This window comes from Mytilus edulis, unplaced genomic scaffold (assembly GCF_963676685.1).
Source record: "Mytilus edulis unplaced genomic scaffold, xbMytEdul2.2 SCAFFOLD_759, whole genome shotgun sequence".
In the NCBI taxonomy this organism is placed as follows: domain Eukaryota; kingdom Metazoa; phylum Mollusca; class Bivalvia; order Mytilida; family Mytilidae; genus Mytilus; species Mytilus edulis.
In genome coordinates this window covers 102-25,600 of record NW_027269181.1, presented here as the reverse complement: position 1 = coordinate 25,600, position 25,499 = coordinate 102, and the positions used below count along the sequence as shown (strand labels likewise).

Below are 25,499 nucleotides of genomic sequence, written 5' to 3'. Positions count from 1 at the left end.
CGACATTAATGATTATCATTCAAAATACATGTAATAAAATTATAGTTTTTGCCACTGAACACTGAAAGAACAATATACTCCTTTTTGTAGGCTGCACAGTTTTCTTAAAAAGTACCGATTTACAACAAAGTCTAACAAGTGGTGTCACATGTGCTGCATGATTTGCCATGATCTACATACCGTTATACGTACCCTGCCGGGGAACCTAATATAAGATCACCCCCGTGTTGCTCGATCAGGCTTTATAGAATGATGTTGTGTTTTGTGTACTCATGATTGTTTAATTGTCTGTTGGACCTTTTCAAGTTTTTAACAATGTTTAAAGCAATTGCGTTTTCAGTTTTTCTCGACAATATATATATATATGAGTTTAAAGCAGTTATAACTATACAAATCCTTGCTTATATTAAAAAATTAAATTTCAAATATTAAGAAAATCATTTTCAAAAAAATTTAAAAAATCATTTTCAAATATTAAAAAAAATAATTTTCAAATATGAAAAATCATTTTCTTATAGAAAAAAAACAGAACTTTCAGTTACAAATTTTAATCTCCACCACTTAAGAGTTTTGACAAATCACTCGTTTGTTTTCTTTTCTTATATAACTGAAAAAAATCATTTTCTAATATTGATCCTACTGTATACTGGTAGTGATTTAGAAATCAATTTTTAATATTAATTAAGAAATCAATTTTTAATATTAAGAAATGATTTTGGTATATTGATAACTGATTTTGTAATAATAAGAATTCATTTTCTAATATTAAAAATAGCCTTTTCCATCATCATAGATTGGTACGTTTGGGTACAGGGGCACTTTTATTTTGTAAGCATGCGTCACCGGAAGTGAACTGTTTTGTTTACCGAAAGTACTTTGAACCGTTGTTTCAATGTGTTTATAACCAGCTTTAACGTTAATCTGATAAAGACAGTTATAACTAGTGGCACACAGATATAAAATATGGAAAGTTTAACGCCAACACAGCTGAAAAAGTTGAAAGAGCACAAGTATAGTGCCACTGGAACGTCCTTAGTGGAACCGTACATGCAGATCTTCTGGCGATGGCTCGTAGAACGAATTCCAACAACCTGGGCACCAAACACGTTGACAGTTGTTGGATTGATACTAAATATTGCCACATCTACGCTGTTGTTCATGTACAGTCCAGATGGGAAATCGGAGGTAAGTAAAATCGAAGTAATTGCCGAAATTAAAAAGGGGCGGTTTCAAAATACTCAAACAGATGTATTCATAAAATCATATGAGTAGCGCAATAGAAATTAAAAATATTTGTTTGTGTCAACTGTTATTCCTTGGCTTTTCGATTTCACATTCATAATATGTCATATAACAGGAGTTGTAAATATTGCTATAACATTGATTGTCCATCTTTAAGAAGCCTTTGAGAACTGCCCCAAGTCATGTTGTCATCTGATATATGACTTCCGGTTTCACTTTCCTTTAGCAATATTTGTTGATATCTTAATTATTAATATTTGTAACATTAGTAAATGACTTATTATTATTTTTCATAAAAACACAAAACATGAATCTAGATCTAGTTTAAAGTTAGTCTAAATAATTATGATGTCTTGAAAGGCTATTAAATTTCTTTTTTTTGAAGTGTTACATGGATTGGAGGTCTTACATGTACATGATTGATGGTCGCATTCCTGTCAAAGCAAAAGATTAAAACAGCCTTTCAAGAAGTCATAATTATTTGGACTAGTTTATGATATACCCAAATCTCTGATTTTTTTTTTATGAATGAGTTGATTATACCGACTGACCCAAGGTCAATAGACGCATTTACAATTGTATTCAAATTTGTCAGCCATTACTTTAAAACTCACAGGTTCCTGATATCACAATTCAAAACATTTGACGTCACTATTAAGAATTGATTGTTGCTTGACATCAGAAGGTTATTCAGAGGTGATCTAAAGTTGATCAGAGGCAAAACACTGGCGGATCTAGAAATTTTCATAAGTGGGGGCCCAGTGATTCCCTATATAAGCAACCAAATTTTTTCCCAAAAGTGGCAAATATTCCATCCACATTCAGGATGAGCAATCTGTTCTTACTGTTCCCTTCAAAAACAAGCTTGTGAAATTTTGTTCGTGACATAGGAAATTAATGGGAAAGTGATCTTATGCAAAAAACAAATGTTGTGTATATATACAACTTCACATGAAAAGGTCCATTACTGACTCAAAGATATACATGTATATATATTTCCCATTTTCCTGGTTTGAATGATCAACCCATTGGACATACACCTTATCACTTTTTTTGCACCATTGTTGGACATCACACATGTTCCCGTTAAATTTTGACATCACAAGAGAAAATGTTTTGGCACCAGTAGGAAAAACGATTGTTGTCTGACGTGAATAGTTTAAGCGTTGCAAATTTGTTCAGTTGCATGCACTAGTGTCACAGATTCCAAAATTGTGATATACATGTAAGGTTTATTTGGGAAAAACTTGTGACATGCAGAGATTTCGAATTTCCAACTAAATGCAATAGGAAGATTTTGTATTGACTTTTTTGTACAGATCATAATTGATAATTCATTAACTGCCAAAATAATGAAAAATTAACAGCCATGACAGAATCTCAACTAAAGGAGCAACCTCTTCCAATCCTTTTGGAGTACCTGGTGACAGGTCTTTTTATCATGACATTGTAAGTCTGTTTTTGATTGATGAGGTTGAATATCACTTTTGTAAATCAGACATGCATGTACAGTTGTACATGTATCTTGTGCCTCTCTTTTTTCAAGGTGTCAAAATATATATACATTGTACTACAAAAAAAAAAATTTATAGTGGAAGGGTGTACAATTTCCTTTGTCATATTGTCGTTGACAGCAACAACAAAAGAATAAAAAAAGATGTTGTATGATTGCCAATTGACAACTCTCCACAAACAAAGCCAATCAAAAGCTCGTGAAAGATTTCAAAGGCAAGACATATTACAGTGAGTATTGACAGATTTCAACTGAAAAGTCTTGTGTTTACATGTAGTTCAACAAAATATTTTACACAATCTTTTGTTTTTTTACAGGCTCCAAGGTTTGTTTACTTGCTTTGTGCAATAGGTTTATTTTTATACCAGTCCTTAGATGCTATCGATGGAAAGCAAGCAAGGAGAACTAACACAAGCTCACCTCTGGGTGAACTCTTTGATCATGGTTGTGACTCAGTTTCTACAGGTAAAATATTATGACAATAGACCACTCTGAATTATTTTCTTCACTTGGAAAGTTCATCAATTTATAAATTATGAAGGACTTTGTGATATCATTTATCAGATAGCAAAAATTGTCTATATTCCTGCACTTAGTATTTAAGTTGAAATCAAGCCTTTTTGTGATTGTCATTTTGCAGAATAAACTAGCAATTCTCTAATGATAGTAGTTCTGATTATCAATTATAAGAATTTAATTTGCCTAATACTTCTTGCAAAGTTTACATACTAGCTTAGAAATATAAAATATAAAATTTGTTAAGCTCTCAGTTTTCACGAATTCCAGAAAAACTAGAACTCCATTATGTCCATGAATAATAGTGAATCCTCAGCATACATGTATATTATGTTTATACAATAATAACAAAAGAAATGCTCTAGTCATATTTCTGTCTCCGCAATTACGATTAAATCCTCATAGATACCAGGATTGACATTTTGTATGCCAGATGCTTATTTCATCTACAAACATGACAAAAGACTCATTAGTGATGCTTGAATCTAAAAAGTCTTAAATGTAAAACAAAAAATGAAGTTGAAAATATTCCTAAAAGTTTTGCAAAATACAGCTAAGGTAATCTTCTTCTGTTGTAAAAAAATTAAGGTAATTAATCTATATATTCCTGTGGTAAGAAAATTCTTAGTATTTCAAAAATTCAAAGTTTTGTAAACAGAAGTGCTGACTTCCAGACAAATTATTTCGTACTGTTCTCTCTGATGCCATAAGTGTTGTTCCTAACAATGATAGCTCCAAGGAAGAAGAAAAAGAAGACAAAAATCAGCTTTTTTAAAGGTCAATGCTCAAATGATATTTACAAGTCCATTTTATGTAAACAAATCAATATAAATATGATAGCTGTGTAACAGATGCTGACCTTAAATTGAAATTTGTACAAAATTGCTGAGTGATGTTATCAGGTCTGAAAAGTCATTTACATCATGATTGTCATCAGTAACTACATAAACTAATGGATAAAACTTGAAAGGCCACAGGAAGGGAAGGGATATGTTCTTAGGTAACTGGTTCAACATTTGGAAATCTTCATAAACATGATAAAAGGGTGTATGTTCCTCTGTGGGTCCCAGTGCAAAATTCTTGTTTACTTGTTATTTTCAATGTTAATATACTGAAAATTTCAAGTAAGATTTAAAAAAAGATTTTATTGTTCTAATGAAAAAAGATCAAATAAAGTGCAAAAGTTGATTTATTAAAATGATTACTATGAAAAGAACGGAAATTATATCATGTATATTATGTAATTTGATAACTTAAAATGCAGATAAGTAGATAATCAACTTTATTGCATATACCTGTATATAAAAATATTTGTTAAGACCAGACAAATTACTTATATTAAAAGAATGATGGCTTTTGATTTTGAAACTGACTTCGTCAGCTTGAATATATACCTGTATATAAAAATATTTGTTAAAACCAGACAAATTACTTATAAAAAGAATGATGGCTTTTGTTTTTGAAACTGACTTTGTTAGCTTGAATGCCTGCTTGCCTTTGTGGAATTGCTATACATGTATTCTTGCTGATATCAGATAAGTCAGTATCAAAAACAACTATGCATTTATCTTATATATATTCCCTGCCCTACCCAGGGTAATGTGTTGTTATTCCACATGAATATGATGCTCTCTGAAATGATTTGGTTATAGATTCATTGCATGTATATTAGATGTGATACTATAACTACTAGAAATGAGATGGTATCTTAAAATTTCCTGTTTACTAGCTATATAGGATGCCATATACCATATATAAAAGGCTTTACATTTTTTAATCTGATGATAAAGAATGTAGTGTTTTAACAACATCAATTAAAGCTAAATCTAGTTTTAAATTTAAATAAGACTCAATTACTTAAATGATAAACAAATTCAACAAATTTAATTGACCCTTAAAATCAAAAAGTGGATTTAACACTTAAATTAATGTATATATATGCAATCTGATACACCTGTTGAACCCTTCAATACATGTATAATATATATAGTAAAAAGGGCCAGATTTAAGTTTATTGCTTGTAATAATATATGTTAGGTTAAGAAGTACATATTAAATGTAATTTTTTTGTCCTTTGGTGTACATAGTTTCAAGTGGACACGAGGATGTACGTAAGACAGGAAGGGACTTAATTATTATCTATGTGTAATTGTCATAAGACTTAATGTTTACAAAATAAATATGTAAGAGCCTTAGGCTATGATAAAAATATTCCTGGTTTCACTTCCAAAATTTGTACAGATGTTTTGGGATGTCAATGTTCTATGTAATCTATAAAATGATCTTGAAATGAGCTATTTTCAGTTCTTCTCTAAATTACAAATATTAGAATTAAACATGGAGAGCTTTGGTGTGTTGATTATTAACTCAAACACATATTAAGAATAAAAAAGTGTTTGTTAGTTCTTAGTTGCTATGTTCATGATATTGATATTACTGTGTATTGCATGTTTTGACAATTTGATTTTTAACCGGATTTTTGTGACAAAAATGTCGGTTATTGATTTGGGGATGTACAGCGGGCGGGCGGTCGGTCGGGCGGTCGGGCGGGCGGTCGGTCGGGCGGGCGGGCGGGCGTTAATCAAATGTTGTCCGTGCATTAACTCATGAACCGTTCAACCAAAGCTTTTAAAATTTTAATATGTTGTTACTGACAACTAAATGAAGGTCAAGTTCAATAATGGCGATTTTGACTTTTACCGTTCAGGAGTTATGGTTCTTGAAAGATTGAAAAATGGAGTTTCCAGTCGTGTCCCTGCATTTACGCATGAACTGTTCTACCTAAGCTTTCCAAATTTTAATATGTTGTTACTGATGACAAAATGGAGATCAAGTCCAATAATGGCGATTTTGACTTTTACCGTTCAGGAGTTATGGTTCTTGAAAGATTGAAAAATGGAGTTTCCAGTCGTGTCCGTGCATTTACGCATGAACTGTTCTACCTAAGCTTCCCAAATTTTAATATGTTGTTACTGATGACAAAATGGAGGTCAAGTTCAATAATGACGATTTTGACTTTTACCGTTCAGGAGTTATGGTTCTTGAAAGATTGAAAAATGGTGTTTCCAGTCGTGTCCGTGCATTTTCTCATGAACCATTCAACCAAAGCTTTTGAAATTTTTATATGTTGTTACTGATGGCAAATTAGAGGTCAAGTTCAATAATGACGATTTTGACTTTTACCGTTCAGGAGTTATGGTTCTTGAAAGATTGTGAAATGGCGTTTCCATTCACGTTGCATTTACTCATGAACCATTCAATCTAAGCTTTTCAAATTTTAAGATGTTGATACTGATGACAAAATGGAGGTCAAATTTGATATTGACGATTTTCACTTTCACCATTCATCAGTAATGGTTCTTGTGATATTGCCAGGACACAAATAAATATTAATAAATCCGGTTTGCTGTCGTTGTGACAGCCTCTTGTCTAAACATCAGATAATATGTTTTTTAAAAATCTCCCCCCTTTTTTCCAGACTACTATTAAAGATTTATTTTGCACAGGCTGCGTGAAGCTTAGCAAAAAGTAAAAAAGCAATCAATATAATTAAAATTAAATCATTTAATTGCTCCTGTTCTGTGTCCTTTTGTCACCTAACAACTGTAAATAAGAAGATGTAATAACATTTAAGAATTGAATGCTCTTTTTTGTAAATTTATTTGGGTGTAAAAGCGTTGACCTAAGTACATGTTGTTTCCGCGCTTCATACTAAAAATGTGCGCACGGTCAACGCTTTTACAACCCTATAAAGTTACAAAAAAAAGCATTCAATACTTATAACTACATTTTTAACTATAGGATCATGAAAACACGCCTTTTATGAAGTTTTTATTTCATTTACCTGTGCACTTTATTGTGGGACCTCGTGTCATCATGAATGAAAAGTTTCATTGTGTAATGCAATTGATTAAGGAATATCACGAGATTGCTAGTTAGCCAATCAGAATAACGTATTATAATGAAACAAACATCTAATGTAATTATTACAACATAAAAAGACACTCTATAAAATATGAATTGAAAAAGATCAAAGATCAAATAGACATTTAATGAAAAACAAGTAAACACACACTGAACGAATAAGTTTGATCTATGACACAATATTAACATTGATAAATACAATATTAATAAAAAAAGATGTTGGAAATAAACTCATCATAGATACCAGGACTAAATTTAGTATACGCCAGACGCGCATTTCGTCTACAAAAGACTCATCAGTGACGCTCGAATCCAAAAAAGTTTCAAAGGCCAAATAAAGTACGAAGTTGAAGAGCATTGAGGACCAAAATTCCTAAAAGTTTTGCCAAATACAGCTAAGGTAATCTATGTCTGAGGTAGAAAAGCCTTAGTATTTCAAAAAATTCCAAAATAACAGTGTCAATAAGCATGATAACACAACTCACACCTGCAAGTCTGTAACCATGAAATAATATATATATTTTGTAATCTGCATGAAGCTACAAATCATGATTGTAATGGTGTCACTGGTTTTCTTACTGTAGTTTTTTTTTGTCTTTTTCAGTCTTTGTAGGCTTGGCAACTGTAGTGGCATTAAACATGGGAAAAGATTTAGACTGGATGATGTATGAATTATTTGCAGCTATATTTTTATTTTATATGGCCCACTGGCAGACATATGTAACAGGAACACTAAGATTTGGACAGTAAGTATGGGTATTCTGTTCTGTTATAATCCCAGGTAAAAAGTATTTTACAAATATAAAGTTTCAAATGCTCAACCATCTAAAGGGGGGGGGGGGGGGGGGGATATGACCTTTATTTGGACTCCGGGATTTAGTGTTTTTAAGCTCAGGATTTCGGGATTGACTCTTTCAGGATCCTGGGATTTTTTTTCTTCGAATTTCTGATGTCGATATTTAAGTTATTTAAATTCAGGACCTCAGGATTTCGTGTTTTTAAGCCCGGGATTTCGGGATCAGGACCCCTCCTATCCCCCCTCATCAAACAATAAGATAAACATGGCATTTTAAGATAAAGGTGATAGATACCAAAGGAACTTTCAAACTCATAAGTTGAAAATAAAATAACAACGCCATGGCAAAAAACAAAAAAGACTTGAAGACGACAAACATATACAAAACACAATATGGAAAACTGAAGACTGTTATACAAACAAATTGGTTTACCTGGGTTTATTTGAGGAAATTCATTTCCATTGTCAACAACATTACCAGATTTTATATCTGAGTTGGTATGTTTTAAACAGATATATCATGTTAAGGAGGGATATTTGCGAAAAATACCAGTCGAGAGAATGCTCAATTTTGTGAGCCGTAAGGTTTAATTACACCGAATTTTAACTTTCAAAAATGCATTGATGATTGTGACGTTACAAGCGTCCAGTGGATAGAGTATTTTTTGACAAATACAATGACAGAGAGGGTAAAAAAGGCATATCCTTTTTGCATATACCCCGGCAGCTTTAAAAAATGAACGATATTCATTTGATAACAGTAAATTGGTGAAAAATACACTTACTATCAACCAATCAAAACCCAGGATTCTTTCATAAGGTGTAATTATTAAAAAAATCCTTTTTTTCTAAATTTTCTTACAACTTTGAACTTCAGCATTTTTGGTTTAATTAATGATCTTTTTTCTTTGAGTGAAAATTCTAAAATAGTTGAGTTAAGCAAGATTTCAATTCAACAGATTTTATCTCATTGCAAATACATGGAACAAAGCAGATTTTAAAAATACTTATAGACTTAAACATGTTTTTGAAAGCTTGAGGTTTGACTGTTTATATTACATAGAGTTAGAACCCTGCTTATAGCAAGGTGTTTGGACTTTGAGATTTTTATAAGCAAATATTGCTTAGGTCTCCTGCTGAAGGTTGGTGGTTCTAACCAGGAAATGTTAAGTGTGAATATTTCTTGATGATGCTTTTATAGGATAATAACCGTCACTTGTTGCTGTCTTCTAGAACCTTAAATTCTATTTTGTGGAAAGTTGTTTTTATATCAGATCCTTTCTATCCAGTCTGCACCAAGTGTTTTCCAACTAATCGCACAAACACTAATATTTTAACATTTTTTTATGTGTTGTTACAAAGTTTGGCAAATATTGTCTAGTCGGAATAAAATTTCACTATAGCTAGTTTGTAGCATAGGACTAATGGCTAACTATGCCTACGGTGTAGACTGCTAAAAAAAAATTTGTTTAGCATGTTTAACTCATTTTTAGCTCACCTGGCCCGAAGGGCCAAGTGAGCTTTTCTCATCACTTGGCGTCCGTCGTCCGTCGTCCGTCGTCGTCGTCGTCCGTCGTTAACTTTTACAAAAATCTTCTCCTCTGAAACTACTGGGCTAATTTCAACCAAACTTGGTTACAATCATCATTGGGGTATCTAGTTTAAAAATTGTGTTCGGTGACCCCGCCAACCAACCAAGATGGCCGCCATGGCTAAAAATAGAACATGGGGGTAAAATGCAGTTTTTGGCTTATAACTCAAAAACCAAAGCATTTAGAGCAAATCTGACAGGGGTAAAATTGTTTATCAGGTCAAGATCTAACTGCCCTGAAATTTTCAGATGAATCGGACAACCCGTTGTTAGGTTGCTGCCCCTGAATTGGTAATTTTAAGAAAATTTTTGCTGTTTTTGGTTATTATCTTGAATATTATTATAGATAGAGATAAACTGTAAATAGAAAAAATGTTAAACAAAGTAAGATCTACAAATAAGTCAACAGGTCCAAAATGGTCAGTTGACCCCTTTAGGAGTTATTGCCCTTTATAGTCAATTTTTAACCATTTTTCGTAAATCTTAGTTATCTTTTACAAAAATCTTCTCCTCTGAAACTACTGGGCCAAATTTAACCAAATATGGCCAAAATCATAATTAGGGTATTTAGTTTAAAAATTGTGTCCGGTGACCCGCACAATAAACCAAGATGGCCGCCATGGCTAAAAATAGAACATAGGGGTAAAATGCAGTTTTTGGCTTATAACTCAAAAACAAAGCAATTAGAGCAAATCTGACAGGATGAAAGTTGTTTATTAGGTCAAGATCTAACTGTCCTGAAATTTTCAGATGAATCGGACAACCCTTTGTTAGGTTGCTGCCCCTGAATTGGTAATTTTAAGGAAATTTTTGCTATTTTTGGTTATTTTCTTGAATATTATTATAGATAGAGATAAACTTTAAATAGAAAAAATGTTTAGCAAAGTAAGATTTACAAATAAGTCAACATATCCAAAATGGTCAGTTGACCCCTTTAGGAGTTATTGTCCTTTATAGTCAATTTTTAACCATTTTTTTCGTAAATCTTAGTTATATTTTACAAAAATCTTCTCCTCTGAAACTACTGGGCCAAATAAAAGCAAACTTGGCCACAATCATCATTGGGGTATTTAGTTTAAAAAGTGTGTCCAGTGACCCAGCCAACCAACAAAGATGGCCGCCATGGCTAAAAATAGAACATAGGGGTAAAATGCAGTTTTGGGCTTATAACTTAAAAACCAAAGCATTTAGAGCAAATCTGACAGTGGAAAAAATTGTTTATCAAGTCCAGATCTATCTGCTCTAAAATTTTCAGATGAATTGGACAACTGGTTGTTAGGTTGCTGCCCCTGAATTGGTAATTTTAAGGAAATTTTGCGGTTTTAATTTTTGTTATTATCTTGAATACTATTATAGATAGAGATAATCTGTAAACAGCAATTATGTTCAGAAAAGTAAGATTTACAAATAAGTCAACGTGACTGAAATGGTCAATTGACCCCCTAAGGAGTTATTGTCCTTTATAGTCAATTTTTTAAAATTTTCATAAAATTTGTAAATTTTTACTAACATTTTCCACTGAAACTACTTGGCCAAGTTCATTATAGATAAAGATAATTGTAAGCAGCAAGAATGTTCAGTAAAGTAAGATGTACAAACACTTCACCATCACAATTTTTCATGAATCTATCTGCGTCCTTTGTTTAATATTCACATATACCAAGGTGAGCGACACAGGCTCTTTAGAGCCTCTAGTTATTGGAAAGTTTCATTCATTTTCAGTATTAAATTTATGAAATGTTTTTTTTTTCTTATTTTCAGATTTGATGTTACTGAATCCCAGTTAATGATAATAGCTGTTTATTTAATAAATTTTATATTTGGGTCGACATTGTGGGATCTAACGGTAAGGTTGCAAATATATAGGTTAATGATAGTTGTTGTAAACAGCAAGTAATTTGTAATGTATTTGTGAATAATTGTCAGTGTGTTTACATCAGTAGAAAACAAAAGCAATGGAAAAAAAAAAATAAAAAAATATCAAATACACAAATAAGATTTTTAAACATAATGTAAAAAATCCTAATGTAAATGTTTTCAAAATATTTGTTTTTTCAAATTTGTTAATTTGTTTTTATTTGATGTATATAAAAAATAGGTGACATTACTTGTGTTAATTTACTGTTGCTGTAATAACATTTTGACAACAAAATGTAGCCGAAATATACACAAATTATAAGGGAAACCAAAATAGACATAGATCTGCAAGTTCATCTTCAAAAGTGAAGCAGAAGACACTCAATGGAAATTCAAACTCTCAGTGGCGGATCCAGAACTTTTCATAAGGGGGGGTCCGCTGACTGACCTGAGAGGGGCCCACTCCAGTCATGATTCAGTGATTCCCTATCTAATCAACCAAATTTTTCCCACGAAAGGGGGGGGGGGCCTGGACCCCCAGGGCCCCCCTGGATCCACCTATGTCTTTAGTCAGAGATAGACTGACAAACACAGGAGAAAAAAACCAAAGGCAAACAATAGTCTTTAAAACATAACCATATAACATAGAAAATTCAAAACTTAGAAAAACAAACCCAACAAAAAATCCCAGGTGATCCTGCTCCACATTTGGTACCCTTTGTGTTGTTCCTGTAAGTTTATGTTCATTTGTAAGTCTAAATCAGGAATCTGATAATCAACAAAATGTGGATTAGACATTTGACACATTTCTTTTATCATCTGTGAACAGGCTTTATTATTATTTTTTTGGCTGATGTTTGCTTAAACAAATTCTACTTGCACCAGATAATGAAAACTGTCAGGTTAAATGCTATTTCCATGTTTTTCAGATTCCCATTATAGGAATGACATTAAGAAAAGCGGTAATTTTATTTAGTATATTGCCACAGATTGTACAGTTCGGATCAAATTTTTCCGTCATTATGCAGGGAGGAAGTGGTAAAAATAAATCTACAATAGCTGTAAGTCAAAGTTTAAATCTTTTCCATGGTAACACTTGTTGCACACCGGAAAGGTGCTCTGAAAATGATGAAACCACCTACTATGGATTTATGACTATTCATGGGATACCAATTTTTGTGGTTTTCATTGGTACAGGTGAACCACAAATTTAAATGTCAACGAATCACGAAATCAAATATCCACAGAAATGCAAGATTTCCTCAATCCAGGAAAATTGATATCAACCAAAAATAAATGAATCCACAGTATATAATAAGTTTGAGAATTTCACTTACAATTTTTTTATACCAACAAATATTTTTAAAACACCCTGTATTCCATGTATGTTTTAAGAGTTATTTATTGACATTTATATATTTTTTAGCTCACCTGGCCCGAAGGGCCAAGTGAGCTTTTCTCATCACTTGATGTCCGTCGTCGTCCGTCGTCGTCGTTAACTTTTTACATTTTGAACTTCTTCTAGAGAACCACTAAATGGAATGAAACCAAACATGGCATGAATGTTCCTTATGAGGTGCTGACCAAGTGTTGTTACTTTGTAGCTGATCCATCATCTAAGATGGCCGCCAGCGGGGGACTTAGTTTAACATAGGACCCTATGGGAAATGCATACAAATGACTTCTTTTAGAGAACCACTGAATGGAATGAAACCAAACATGGCATGAATGTTCCTTATGAGGTGCTGACCAAGTGTTGTTACTTTGTAGCTGATCCATCATCCAAGATGGCCGCCAGCGGGGGACTTAGTTTAACATAGGATCCTATGGGAAATGTATACAAATGACTTCTTTTAGAGAACCACTGAATGGAATAAAACCAAACATGGCATGAATGTTCCTTATGAGGTGCTGACCAAGTGTTGTTACTTTGTAGTCGATCCATTATCCAAGATGGCCGCCAGCAGGGGACTTAGTTTAACATAGGACCCTATGGGAAATGCATGCAAATGACTTCTTTTAGAGAACCACTGAATGGAATGAAACCAAACATGGCATGAATGTTCCTTATGAGGTGTTGACCAAGTGTTGTTACTTTGTAGCCGATCCATCATCCAAGATGGCCGCCAGCAGGGGACTTAGTTTCACATAGGACCCTATGGGAAATGCATACAAATGACTTCTTTTAGAGAACCACTGAATGGAATGAAACCAAACATGGCATGAATGTTCCTTATGAGGTGCTGACCAAGTGTTGTTACTTTGTAGCCGATCCATCATCCAAGATGGCCGTCAGCGGGGGACTTAGTTTAACATAGGACCCTATGGGAAATATATACAAATGTCTTCTTTTAGAGAACCACTGAATGGAATGAAACCAAACATGGCATGAATGTTCCTTATGAGGTGCTGACCAAGTGTTGTTACTTTGTAGGCGATCCAACATCCAAGATGGCTGCCAGCAGGGGGACTTAGTTTAACATAGGACCCTATGGGAAATGCATACAAATGAATTCTTTTAGAGAACCACTGAATGGAATAAAACAAAACTTAGCATGAATGTTCCCTTTGAGGTGCTGACCAAATGTTGTTACTTTGTAGCTGATCCATCATCCAAGATAGCCGCCAGCGGGGGACTTAGTTTAACATAGGACCCTACAGGAAATACATACAAATGTCTTCTTTTAGTGAACCACTGAATGGAATGAAACCAAACATAGCATGAATGTTCCTAATGAGATACTGACTAAGTGTTGTTACTTTGTCGCCATTCCAACGTCCAAGATGGCCGCCAGTGGGGGACTTAGTTTAACATAGGACCCTATGGGAAATACATACAAGTTTCTTCTTATAGAGAACCATTGGATGGAATGAAACCAAACAAAGCATACATGTTCCTTATGAGATGCTGACCAAGTGTTGTTACTTTGTAGCCGATCCATCATCCAAGATGGCCACCAATGGGGGACTTAGTTTAACATAGGACCCTATGGGAAATACATACAAATGTCTTCTTTTAGTGAACCACTGAATGGAATGAAACCAAACATAGCATGAATGTTCCTTATGAGATGCTGACCAAGTGTTGTTACTTTGTTGTCATTGCAACATCCAAAATGGCAGCCAGTGGAGGGACTCGGTTTAACATAGAACCCTATGGGAAATGCATACAAAAGTCTTCTTCTAAAGAACCATTGATTTGAATGAAATCAAACATAGCATTAATGTTCCTTTCCTTATGAGGTGCTGGCCAAGTGTTGTTACTTTTAGCCAAATTTTATATTTTTTTATATGATTTCAAAACCCAAGTAGAATCAGGTGAGCGATACAGGCTCTTGAGAGCCTCTAGTTTAGAAAACATTATGAATCAAAGAAGATGTGGAGTCTACATCAATGAAACTGCAATCCAATGACTTAAAATACAAAATACAATTTAATATAAAAAAAGGAGATGTGGTATGGTTGCCAATGATACAAGATACCAAATGACACAGAAATTAAAAACTGTATGTCATCAAAGGTCTTCATCAATGAGCAAAGCCCATATCGCATAGTCAACACCATTTCAAGCCTACATGTTACAATCAGATGATTTGCTATAATGTCATGATTTACTGAACATTTGTATGATTCCTTCTTAATTATAGTCTTTGCAAATTTTCACGGATAACATTCCATTTATTAAAAAATAATTATACAAATCATTTTACTTTTCAGGGTACAAGCACTATATTTCCAGTACTACCTATTGTGTTAGTTCTAGCACTAGGTGTAATAATATCACAAAAGTCAGAAACACAAATATATGAAAATCATCCATGTTTCTTTCTTCTTTGTTTTGGATTAGTGGCTGCTAAAATAACAAACAAGTTAGTGGTAGGTATACACATTTATCACTATTTTATGAAATATTTCTTTGATCTTACTGTCAGACTAATATTTCCTTTTTCAGCACAGTAGAGGGATATGAAAAATTATCGCTAGAAACTATTAAAGGGAGCATGTGCCATTGTCAATAAAATAAACATCTAAGTTAAGCTAAATAGCGATAAGCAGATTAACATTGGTTATCTCAACTCGATTGCTTTTTCTCTTGAGAGTTTGTCATACTTTTTTTTGGTTGTCTTGGGTCAGTTGATCTGTAATTTTTCTAATCACATTTTTGAAACTTGCAAAATAGGATGTTTTTAAAGATTGTTATACAGTATAAAATAACAAAATTTAAAAAGGCAGAAAAAATGAAAGATTTCTGTCATTAATTTTGAGAATAAAAAATAGTAAAATCACAAAAATACTGAACTCAGAGGAAAATTCAAAATGGAAAGTCCCTAATCAAATGGCAAAATCAAAAGATAAAACTCATCAAACAAATGGACAACAACTGTCATATTCCTGACTTGATACAACCAAGATGGCCACCATGGCCAAAAATAGAACATAGGGGTAAAATGCAGTTTTTGGCTTATAACTCAAAAACCAAAGCATTTAGAGCAAATCTGACAAGGAGTAAAATTGTTTATCAGGTCAAGAGTTTATCAGGTCAAGATCTATCTGCCCTGAATTTTTTCAGATGAATCGGACAACCAGTTGTTGGATTGCTGCCCCTAAATTGGTAATTTAAAGGAAATTTTACTGTTTTTGGTTATTATCTTGAATATTATTATAGATAGAGATAAACTGTAAACAGCAATAATGTTCAGCAAAGTAAGATTTACAAATAAGTCAACATGACCGAAATGGTCAGTTGACCCTTTAGGAGTTATTGCCCTTTATGGTCAATTTTTAACCATTTTTCGTAAATCTTAGTGATCTTTTACAAAAATCTTCTCCTCTGAAACTACTGGGACAAATTAATCCAAACTTGGCCACAATCATCTTTGGGGTATCTAGTTTAAAAAATGTGTCCGGTGACCCGGCCATCCAACCAAGATGGCCGCCATGGCTAAAATAGAACATAGGGGTAAAATGCAGTTTTTGGCTTATAACTCAAAAACTGAAGCATTTAGAGCAAATCTGACAGGGTTAAATTGTTTATCAGGTCAAGATCTATCTGACCTGAAATTTTCAGATGAATGGGACAACCCGTTGTTGGGTTGCTGCCCCAAAATTGGTAATTTAAAGGAAATTTTACTGTTTTTGGTTATTATCTTGAATTTTATTATAGATAGAGATAAACTGTAAACAGCAATAATGTTCAGCAAAGTAAGATTTACAAATAAGTCAAACCGACCGAAATGGTCAGTTGACCCCTTTAGGAGTTATTGCTCTTTATAGTCAATTTTTAACCATTTTTCGTAAATCTTAGTAATCTTTTACAAAAATCCTCTCCTCTGAAACTACTGAGCCAAATTAATCCAAACTTGGCCACAATCATCTTTGGGGTATCTAGTTTAAAAAATGTGTCCGGTGACCCGGCCATCCAACCAAGATGGCCACCATGGCTAAAAATAGAACATAGGGGTAAAATGCAGTTTTGGTTTATAACTCAAAAACCAAAGCATTAAGAGCAAATCTGACAGGGTAATATTGTTTATCAGGTCAAGATCTATCTGCCCTGAAATTTTCAGATGAATCGGACAACCCATTGTTGGGTTGCTGCCCCTAAATTGGTAATTTTAAGGAAACTTTACTGTTTTGGGTTATAATCTTGAATATTATTATAGATAGAGATAAACTGTAAACAGCAATAATGTACAGCAAAGTAAGATTTACAAATAAGTCAACTAGACTGAAATGGTCAACTGACCCCCTAAGGAGTTATTGTCCTTTATAGTCAATTTTTAACAATTTTCATAAAATTTGTAAATTTTTACTAACATTTTCCACTGAAACTACTGGGCCAAGTTCATTATAGATAGAGATAATTGTAAGCAGCAAGAATGTTCAGTAAAGTAAGATGTACACACACATCACCATCACCAAAACACAATTTTGTCATGAATCCATCTGCTTCCTTTGTTTAATATTCACATAGACCAAGGTGAGCGACACAGGCTCTTTAGAGCCTCTAGTTTTAAATTCGGCGGGAAATTATTCTTTTGAGATTTTTCATAAATTTTTAGCATTGGCACCTTTTTCTTTCAAATACTATGAAAAGTATCAGCACTTATCAGGCTTTCTTTTGAAAGTATCTCTAAGCTTAAAAAATGTCAATTTTAAGGTGGGGGGGGAATGCATTTTAAAAATATGTAAAACATATTATCATGTTTTATGTCTAATTTTATTGTAAAAAACCTGCCACTTTACTCTACACTATGCAATTGTGTTATTGAAGTACAAAATAATTTTTAGACTTGAAGACTAAGTAATTTTTGAACTTATTTTGTAGGTAGCACAGATGACAAAAAGTGAAATGAATTTATTTGACACAGCATTATTAGGCCCAGGAATGTTGTTTCTTAATCAATATTTCAACTGCATATTAAATGAATATTTGGTTTTATGGCTTATGTTTGTGAGTATTTTTATTTTGCTATGTGAATATAAATAAGAAGATGTTGAATGAGTGCCAATGAGACAACTCCCCATCCAAGTTAAATGTATTAAAAGTTAACACTTATTGGTCAAAGTGTTTCTTTCAACACAAAGCATGGGCTCAAACAGAACAGCAAGCTATAAAAGACCCCAAAATGACTAGTGTAAAAACAATTCAAACAAGAAAAACAACATTCTGATCTCTATGAAAAAAAGAGAAAAGAGAAACACCTATGAACCCCACTGGTTCAAGCATTTTATTTTATAAAAAATGTTTATTCAAGATTTAAATCAAACTTTTTATTTCAAATACATATTACATTAAACGAAATTGATTGTTTTGAATGTAATTTTACAATTTATCAAACAAATGACATAATCTCACAAAACTTTCAGAGCAAGGGCGTTATATATATATATATAACTAGAACTTTTCTGCCCCTTCAATGGGTATTATGTTTTTCAGTCTGTGCATCCATTTGTTCATTCATTTGTTTGTGCTTTCTTCTGTTCCTCCGTCTGTCCACTTAAGTTTAAAGTTTTTGGTCAAGGTAGTATTTGATGTTGAATCAACTTTAAACTTAGTACACATGTTCCATTTCATATAATCTTCCTAATTTTTATGCCCCATTTATGGCCATTATGTTTTCTGGTCTGTGCGTCCGTCTGATTGTTGGTTCATTTGTCCTTCCGTCTGTTTGTCGGTCAAGCTTCAGGTTAAAGTTTTTGGTCGAGGTAGTTTTTGATGAAGTTGAAGTCCAATCAACTTGAACCTTAGTACACATGTTCCGTGTGATATGATCTTTCTAATTTTAATGCCAAATTTTCCCCATTTTTACGGTCCACTGAACATAGAAAATGATAGTGCAGATGGGGCATGTGTGTACTGGGGACACATTCTTGTTATGCCAAATCAGAATTTTAACCCCAAATTCACAGTCCACTGAACATAGAAAATGATAGTGCAATTGGGGCATACATGTACTATTGACACATTCTTGTTTTTTTTCTGTTATTATTTAGATATTATATAGATAATAATACATGTGAAATGAAAACATCAATACTCTTTAACCAAAAAAAAATCTTTTTTTTTTATTTAAACTATAAACAAGATTAGGCACAAACACATCTGTAGCCTCATGTATGCACGAAGAGGATTAAAACAAAAAAAAACATCTGTAAAAATAAAATGTGGTGTTAGAATAAGAAGAATGATACTAATCATAATTATTTTCTGTTTTCAGATATATGTAACACAAGATTTAATAAGATACTCCTCTTCAGTGTGCCAACAGATATGTCAATTCTTGGGAATTTATTGTTTTGATATCACATCATCACCAAAGAATGGAAAAGCATCATGAATTGCACCCGCTGCTTATTGCTCAACATTTTGTCTATCATATATTATTTATTTTAAAAGATGTTTTATGGTATGAATGCTTAATCCACATTGTTTAGGAAATCAGCAATATTTTACATTCTTTCAAATTTTATTTTTTTAGTGTTATTTGGTTAAACCAGTACATTAATTAAACAGTCCACAAAAATTAATAACTTTTTGTGAAATTTGACAAAGCATATAATTGTTGTCTCTCCAGCAACAAAAAGTTGTAGAATGTGAGATATAGGAATGCTAGTTCAGCTGCAATGGTATTGATAGTTTATATGTCAGTTGAAAGTCATATAATCTATATTAAATTCAATGCATATAGATCTATGCTTAAAGTTAAGTTTGCTATAGGTATTTTTTCTGAAAGAACCACTGTATATTGGTAACAGGTCTTATTGTCAGTCTGACATGGATCATCTAACCTTTACCTCTTTTTCGTGGTTCATAAGTCATTTATTTTGTAATACGGTCTTTTTCTTAGATACTATGAGTACAAGGTCAACCATATTTGGTGTATAAAATGATTGTAAGATGTTATTTTGTCAGACAGTGTTCATCTTACCTTGACATTGTTCAGATACTATTATGGTAATAGGTCAATAATACTAGTTGTATGACATGATTGTAAGGTGTACATGTCAATCAGACTGTTCATCTTTCCTTGACCTCATTTTCATGGATCATTGGTCAATTTTAAGTTTTCGAGATGAGGTCTGGTTTTAGAGCACTATAAGGAATCGGTAAAATTTACTGTGTATGTTTGTAAGATGTACATGTATGTTTGACATGGTTGACCTTGACCTCAAGTTCATGGTTGATTGGTCTGAGTTAGTTTTCTAGATAATAGAAGTTATAGGTCAACTATATTTGTTGTATATAATGATTGTAAGATGAACATTTCTTTTGGATAGGGTTTCTATGATATTGACCTATTTTTCATGGATCCTTGATAATGTTTATAGGATTTTTGAACACCTGTAGTAAACCTTGAAGACTTTCCGCATAAAATGTAATTATTAAAGCAGGTGACAGTCTGTTACAGCTGCATACCCTTATTTTTAGAATGAAGATAAGGAGATGTTGTATGATTGCCAATGAGACAACTATCTTTCAGAAATGAAAAACACTAAAAGTCGGTTTTACATCAATTTTTGCAAGCGCTTGCAAAACAATATTTAAGAGTCCTACTCAAACACAAACAATCATATCCTTTCACCATGTGTTTGTGCTGAGCATATCTGTAGAAATATTTAAACACATGGGTAAAAGTCTATGTGATCATGACATTATTCATAAATAAAAAGCTGTGTTTTTTTAAGGAATTCATTGCCCAAAACATGTAATAATTACATCAGAGCAATTTAGTTGCAGAGATATTTTTTATAAATATTTAATATAAACCAGATATTGCTTCTCTACATATGAAAAATTGTAAATTATGCTAATTTTTGTTTCTTTCCTGGATATAAATATGAATTCATATGAAAATCCACTTTGCTTCATTATTTTGTAGATTGTTTTAATATCAAAGACCTAGGCTATTTTACTTATCGTTACAAAAGTTTCTGAAATATTTTCATGTAATTAAGTCTATTTTAAGTTTTCTCTTTATGTAAACAACAGGTTTTACTATTTTATGGTTATTGTTTTAAAGCAAAGGTATTTTAATCCAAATTTGTAAACTTACTGTCAGTTAAAAATTTAGATCTTGCAAAAACCATGATGGTCACAGTATAAAATAGTTCTTTAAAATTTTCATGTGTTCTAAATTGCAGGATATTAGCTTTTAGACTTGTTTATGTTACAAGATGAAGTAAAATTTTATGTGAAAATTAGTAGATATTTAACAACAACATAATTTTGAAACAACAATTTCACAGATATCTTTCTTTTTGACACAATCAAAAGATGTTACTCAGCAAACATTAATTTTGTTTTCATTTTAAAATTTGCTAAGCTTGAGCCAGGCTTGTTTTGCTTTAATATATTGATACACATTTTGATTAGTCTGCCATAAACTTATGCTTTTACTTTTTCATTCCAAATTGCTTAGCTTCAGCCACGTTTTTTTATGCTTTAATTTATTGCTACATGCTCTAATTAGTTTGCATTTTTTTTTCATGCTAAAGTGCTTTACAGTTGTATATTATAATCATTTGCCATTTTTTATGCAGTCTATAATATTTTAGAATAATAATGTGCCATAATTTTGATGTTTGTGTGGTTACGTTACAATTTTTTAAATTGGTATTGTGTTATTGTTTTAAATTTCAATTCATTCAACCAATGTAAGACACTATCTGGAATTTTTATATTTAACTCTTTGACACTTAAAGCCTACCATCATAAAACTTCATCAGTACTCCCAAGTGCTTGGAACACCAAATCCAGTATTTTGATTGGTTGGAATCTGTAGAATTAGGTAGAATAATCGTACCAACACATTTTATAACCCAATGCCTGGTCATAACAACCAGTAAAACTGACTTGTTAAAGTGTAAACATAGTTTATTGAACTATCATTTTCACAAACAAAAATATATTTGACTCATTAACATGTGACCTGTTAATTTTATCAGGAATAATAGCAGATTTTCTGTTAGTTGATTTCCATGATGATCACGACCCATTCAGGAAATTTATATTGATTTAAAAGCTTATTATGTTTTGAGAAAATTGATCCCTCCCAATACATGCAATACAAAACCGAAAAACCCAACTTTTGGCCATCATACTTACTAAATAAAATTTTGATTTGAAGCAACAAGGGATAATTTTCAGTAGTGTTGAGCAAACAGTAAGAACAGAAATATTGCTTAAAGACTAGATTAAGGGTTAGGTGAGGAATAAGTTTATATACAGTAATAGATGTAAGCGGATACAATTTACTTTAAAGTGTGTGAAAAAGTGTATGAAGTTATAAAATTTTAAAAGATTTTGTCAGATATGTATTTGAGATGCATCATTAAAAATATATTGGGAGATGCGAATGTTGCTGGGCAATTTTTATAAATGATTACATAGAGAATGGGTAGAGGGTATAGTCTTGTGATTTGAATATTTTACATGCATCTGTGTGTTTTCTATAATATATGGAGCATAAGCATTGTACACATGCAGCAAAGGATTGCACATAAACCATTGCTAGGGCTTGTGTTGACTTTTGGTAAGGTGTTAGCTTTTGTTCTGTGTTGAACGTCATGCTGTGACTAGGAAAAACAATACATGCATGTAGTTTGTGTTATGAATAATAAACAATATTTCGTCTTTTCTGTGACATTTTTCTTTGCAAATATTATGTTAAAGAACTGTAAAAGGGGGAGGGTGCATTCAAAACAATGACATCAAATTGGTAAAATCACAAATTTTATTTTTGGGGAAAATTTTAGATTTTACAGTACGCTGTACTTTGATTTGGTACATGGTCTCTTAAAAAATATTGATTAAGTTAAAATCAAAATTTGAATATGTCTCATTAAAAATGTATGCATATATATATATTGACAGCATTTTATTGTTTTTATCTAAGAGTATATATTTTGTTACCAGTCATCGTTGTTAATTTTGATGTTTTCTGTTTTTCTGTTAAATTTTGTTTCTTTTGTGATATATTCTACGATATGTAATTGAAAATTTTGTAAAACTGATGATACATGTATTTTATATCTTGATAACATCAAAATAAACTTATCCATCATGTATTCCTATTGAAAAAGAACATATAACAGGCTATTATTTGAAATTGGAATTATTTTTAATTATGGAATTTGCATAATTTCTTGTGTTTAAAATTTTGATAAATTTTATGTTTATTTGGTATCATAATGTTTTGAGCAGTTCATAACACTTTCCCTTCAATGTATTTTGGTTAGATAGTGTTGTGCGCGGCACAGTACATTCTATTGAAAATGTACTATCTTCTTTGCAATAGAAAGTGTTGTGTGCAGCACAGAACATTAAAGTACAGAACAAACATGGAATTTATTAAAAATTTCAAGCACAAGAAATTATGCAAATTCCATAATTAAAAATAATTCCAAGTTCAAATAATAGCCTGTCATATATTTAATCAGGATTTCAGTTATTCTTGCTCATCGCTATTTTCTCAAATTTTCTTTCTGTATGATAATTTTCCATGAAAGCAAGTGATATGGGGTTTTCTTACATCAATTTTCAGCATTCTAATTTACCATGTGTGGAATATAGTTATCTTTTTGTATAAAAATAAGCTCAGGTTTATACAAGCTGATCAATGCAACACATTAGGTTTTTTTCATATAATCATCATGAGTTTTAAATAATATTTGATGATATTGTCAAATGCACAATTGTGGCTTTGTCTAAAAGCTTCATTCATAATGTCTTAAGTTTTTATTTGTCACCTGGATATTTAATTATATTAGGATTACTTTGTGTCAAAGATGAAAATGCCATGCAGTGTTAAAAACAAAAAATATATAAACATATATTTGCATTTTATCCACTGATTGAAAACAAATCATTTAATTTTGGATGAAACACATCTTCTGATTGGCTGAAAGCTTATTGTCTATCAGCTCATAGATATTTTTGTCATGTGACTGTAACGTCATTAATGGGTTTTTCACAATTTACTCCTTAAAAAATTATAAATAAATGGAATTCAAAGTTAAAACTATCATTTTTTTGCAACTGTGAAATTTAATATCCTGTTTGTTCATTTTGTTATGGTAAATGGGCATCATTATGAAATGTGACAAAAAACTATACCTCACATCTCTTTTCATGTTTGTATGATAAGACTTTGGCTTTTTTTAATTGGATGGCCAGTTTGTTACACTAGGTGTTTGTTTCAAAGCTACTTAATACTCCATTTTCTTTATGACACAGTTTCCTATTTAAATATAATTGAGGAAACTATGTGAATTGTTTTTATTTGCATTAACTTAGTAAAATATTCATTGCTTAAATATGTCATTGAGTGAGATGGTGTAAATTCATTGGGAAGCAGGTCCTTTTCCTCAATTCATCTTACCTCGTATTGATCATTGACAGGAAAGTTTCAGCTAAAAATCTACTTCAGGTTTGTTTTAACAAGATATATCTTTTTGGTATATAATGTTTTCAGGTACGAAAACGAGACCAAGGAAGATCTTCTCACTAAGCTTCATACAAATACTTATTGATCTTCTTAGAAGGAAGCTGTTTCAGTGAAAAGAATGATCTCATTTTGAATATCGTTCATGAAGTTCAAATAGCAAATTCATTGTCCATTGTTTTAACAAAATCTGACCAAAATTGTCCTTTTTTTCCCATTTAATTTGAAGTTGGAATGGAAATTGATATTTTGTTGTTAATTTTTTCCCAGTATTTTGTGATGTGTTCAGAGTTGTTTGAAATTTGACCAAAAATCACCATTCAAATTCATCCAATTATACGTTTGGAATGAAATATATTGTTATTCTCATATTTTGAGAAGTTTATAGTAATATGATAATATAACATTGTTGCTAGGGTTTAGATTCTAAATTACACACAATGATAGGATATTCTCTTCAAAACATGGCTCCAAAATGGTTGAATTGTCCAAAACAATTCTTGGAAATTATAGTCTCAACCAGTTTTACCTTCCCTCAACCTGATATCAAACAAAATTTGCTATTTTAAAATACTTTATGAAAAAGAATAAATTTTTACATGACAAAAAGAGAATAATGCAAGATTTTTCTCCTTCTGTTAGAACAGGATTTTTGTTTAAGGAAAACATACTTTACACAAATATGATATTTAAAAAGCTGCATCAGTCCATGTCTGTTTTCTTAATTGCGTTAGTTTATTTCAATGTTTGTGATTGTCATAAGTTTTCTGCAAAGATGCAAATACATACCTGCCAACTTTTCAAAATGCCCATGTGGTTTTTACTTGCAAGATGGCTCCTTCCTAGTCCTAAAAAACCTTCAAGGGGGCCTTCAAATGCTCCTTAATGTTGTATTTTAGCTTGTTCATACCATTTAAAGCCTATAGCCATTGTAAAATTAACTGTTTTGTTTAAATTGTGGACAAAATTGCTCTTCCAAAGTTCCATTTAAGAGCTTTCATGGGGAAATCCCCCCACACAAATAATGAGTTGGCAGGTATGCAAATAATGTTTCTTCTCATTAAGATTATAACAAGCATCTGATACCATACAATATAGGTGATGCAGTATGGA

General features: G+C 32.0%; 1 protein-coding gene across 1 annotated transcript; it reads left to right on the top strand.

The window, feature by feature from the left end:
* The first annotated feature begins 818 nt into the window (after positions 1–818).
* Positions 819–20,665, top strand: LOC139509652 (choline/ethanolaminephosphotransferase 1-like). The gene is made up of 8 exons (XM_071296224.1): positions 819–1,185; positions 3,073–3,220; positions 7,800–7,941; positions 11,344–11,428; positions 12,369–12,500; positions 15,157–15,319; positions 17,772–17,893; positions 19,161–20,665. Exons 1-8 carry the CDS (start codon positions 964–966, stop codon positions 19,278–19,280), a joined length of 1,134 nt encoding a protein of 377 aa, XP_071152325.1. The 5' UTR covers positions 819–963; the 3' UTR covers positions 19,281–20,665.
* The last annotated feature ends 4,834 nt before the right edge of the window (positions 20,666–25,499 follow it).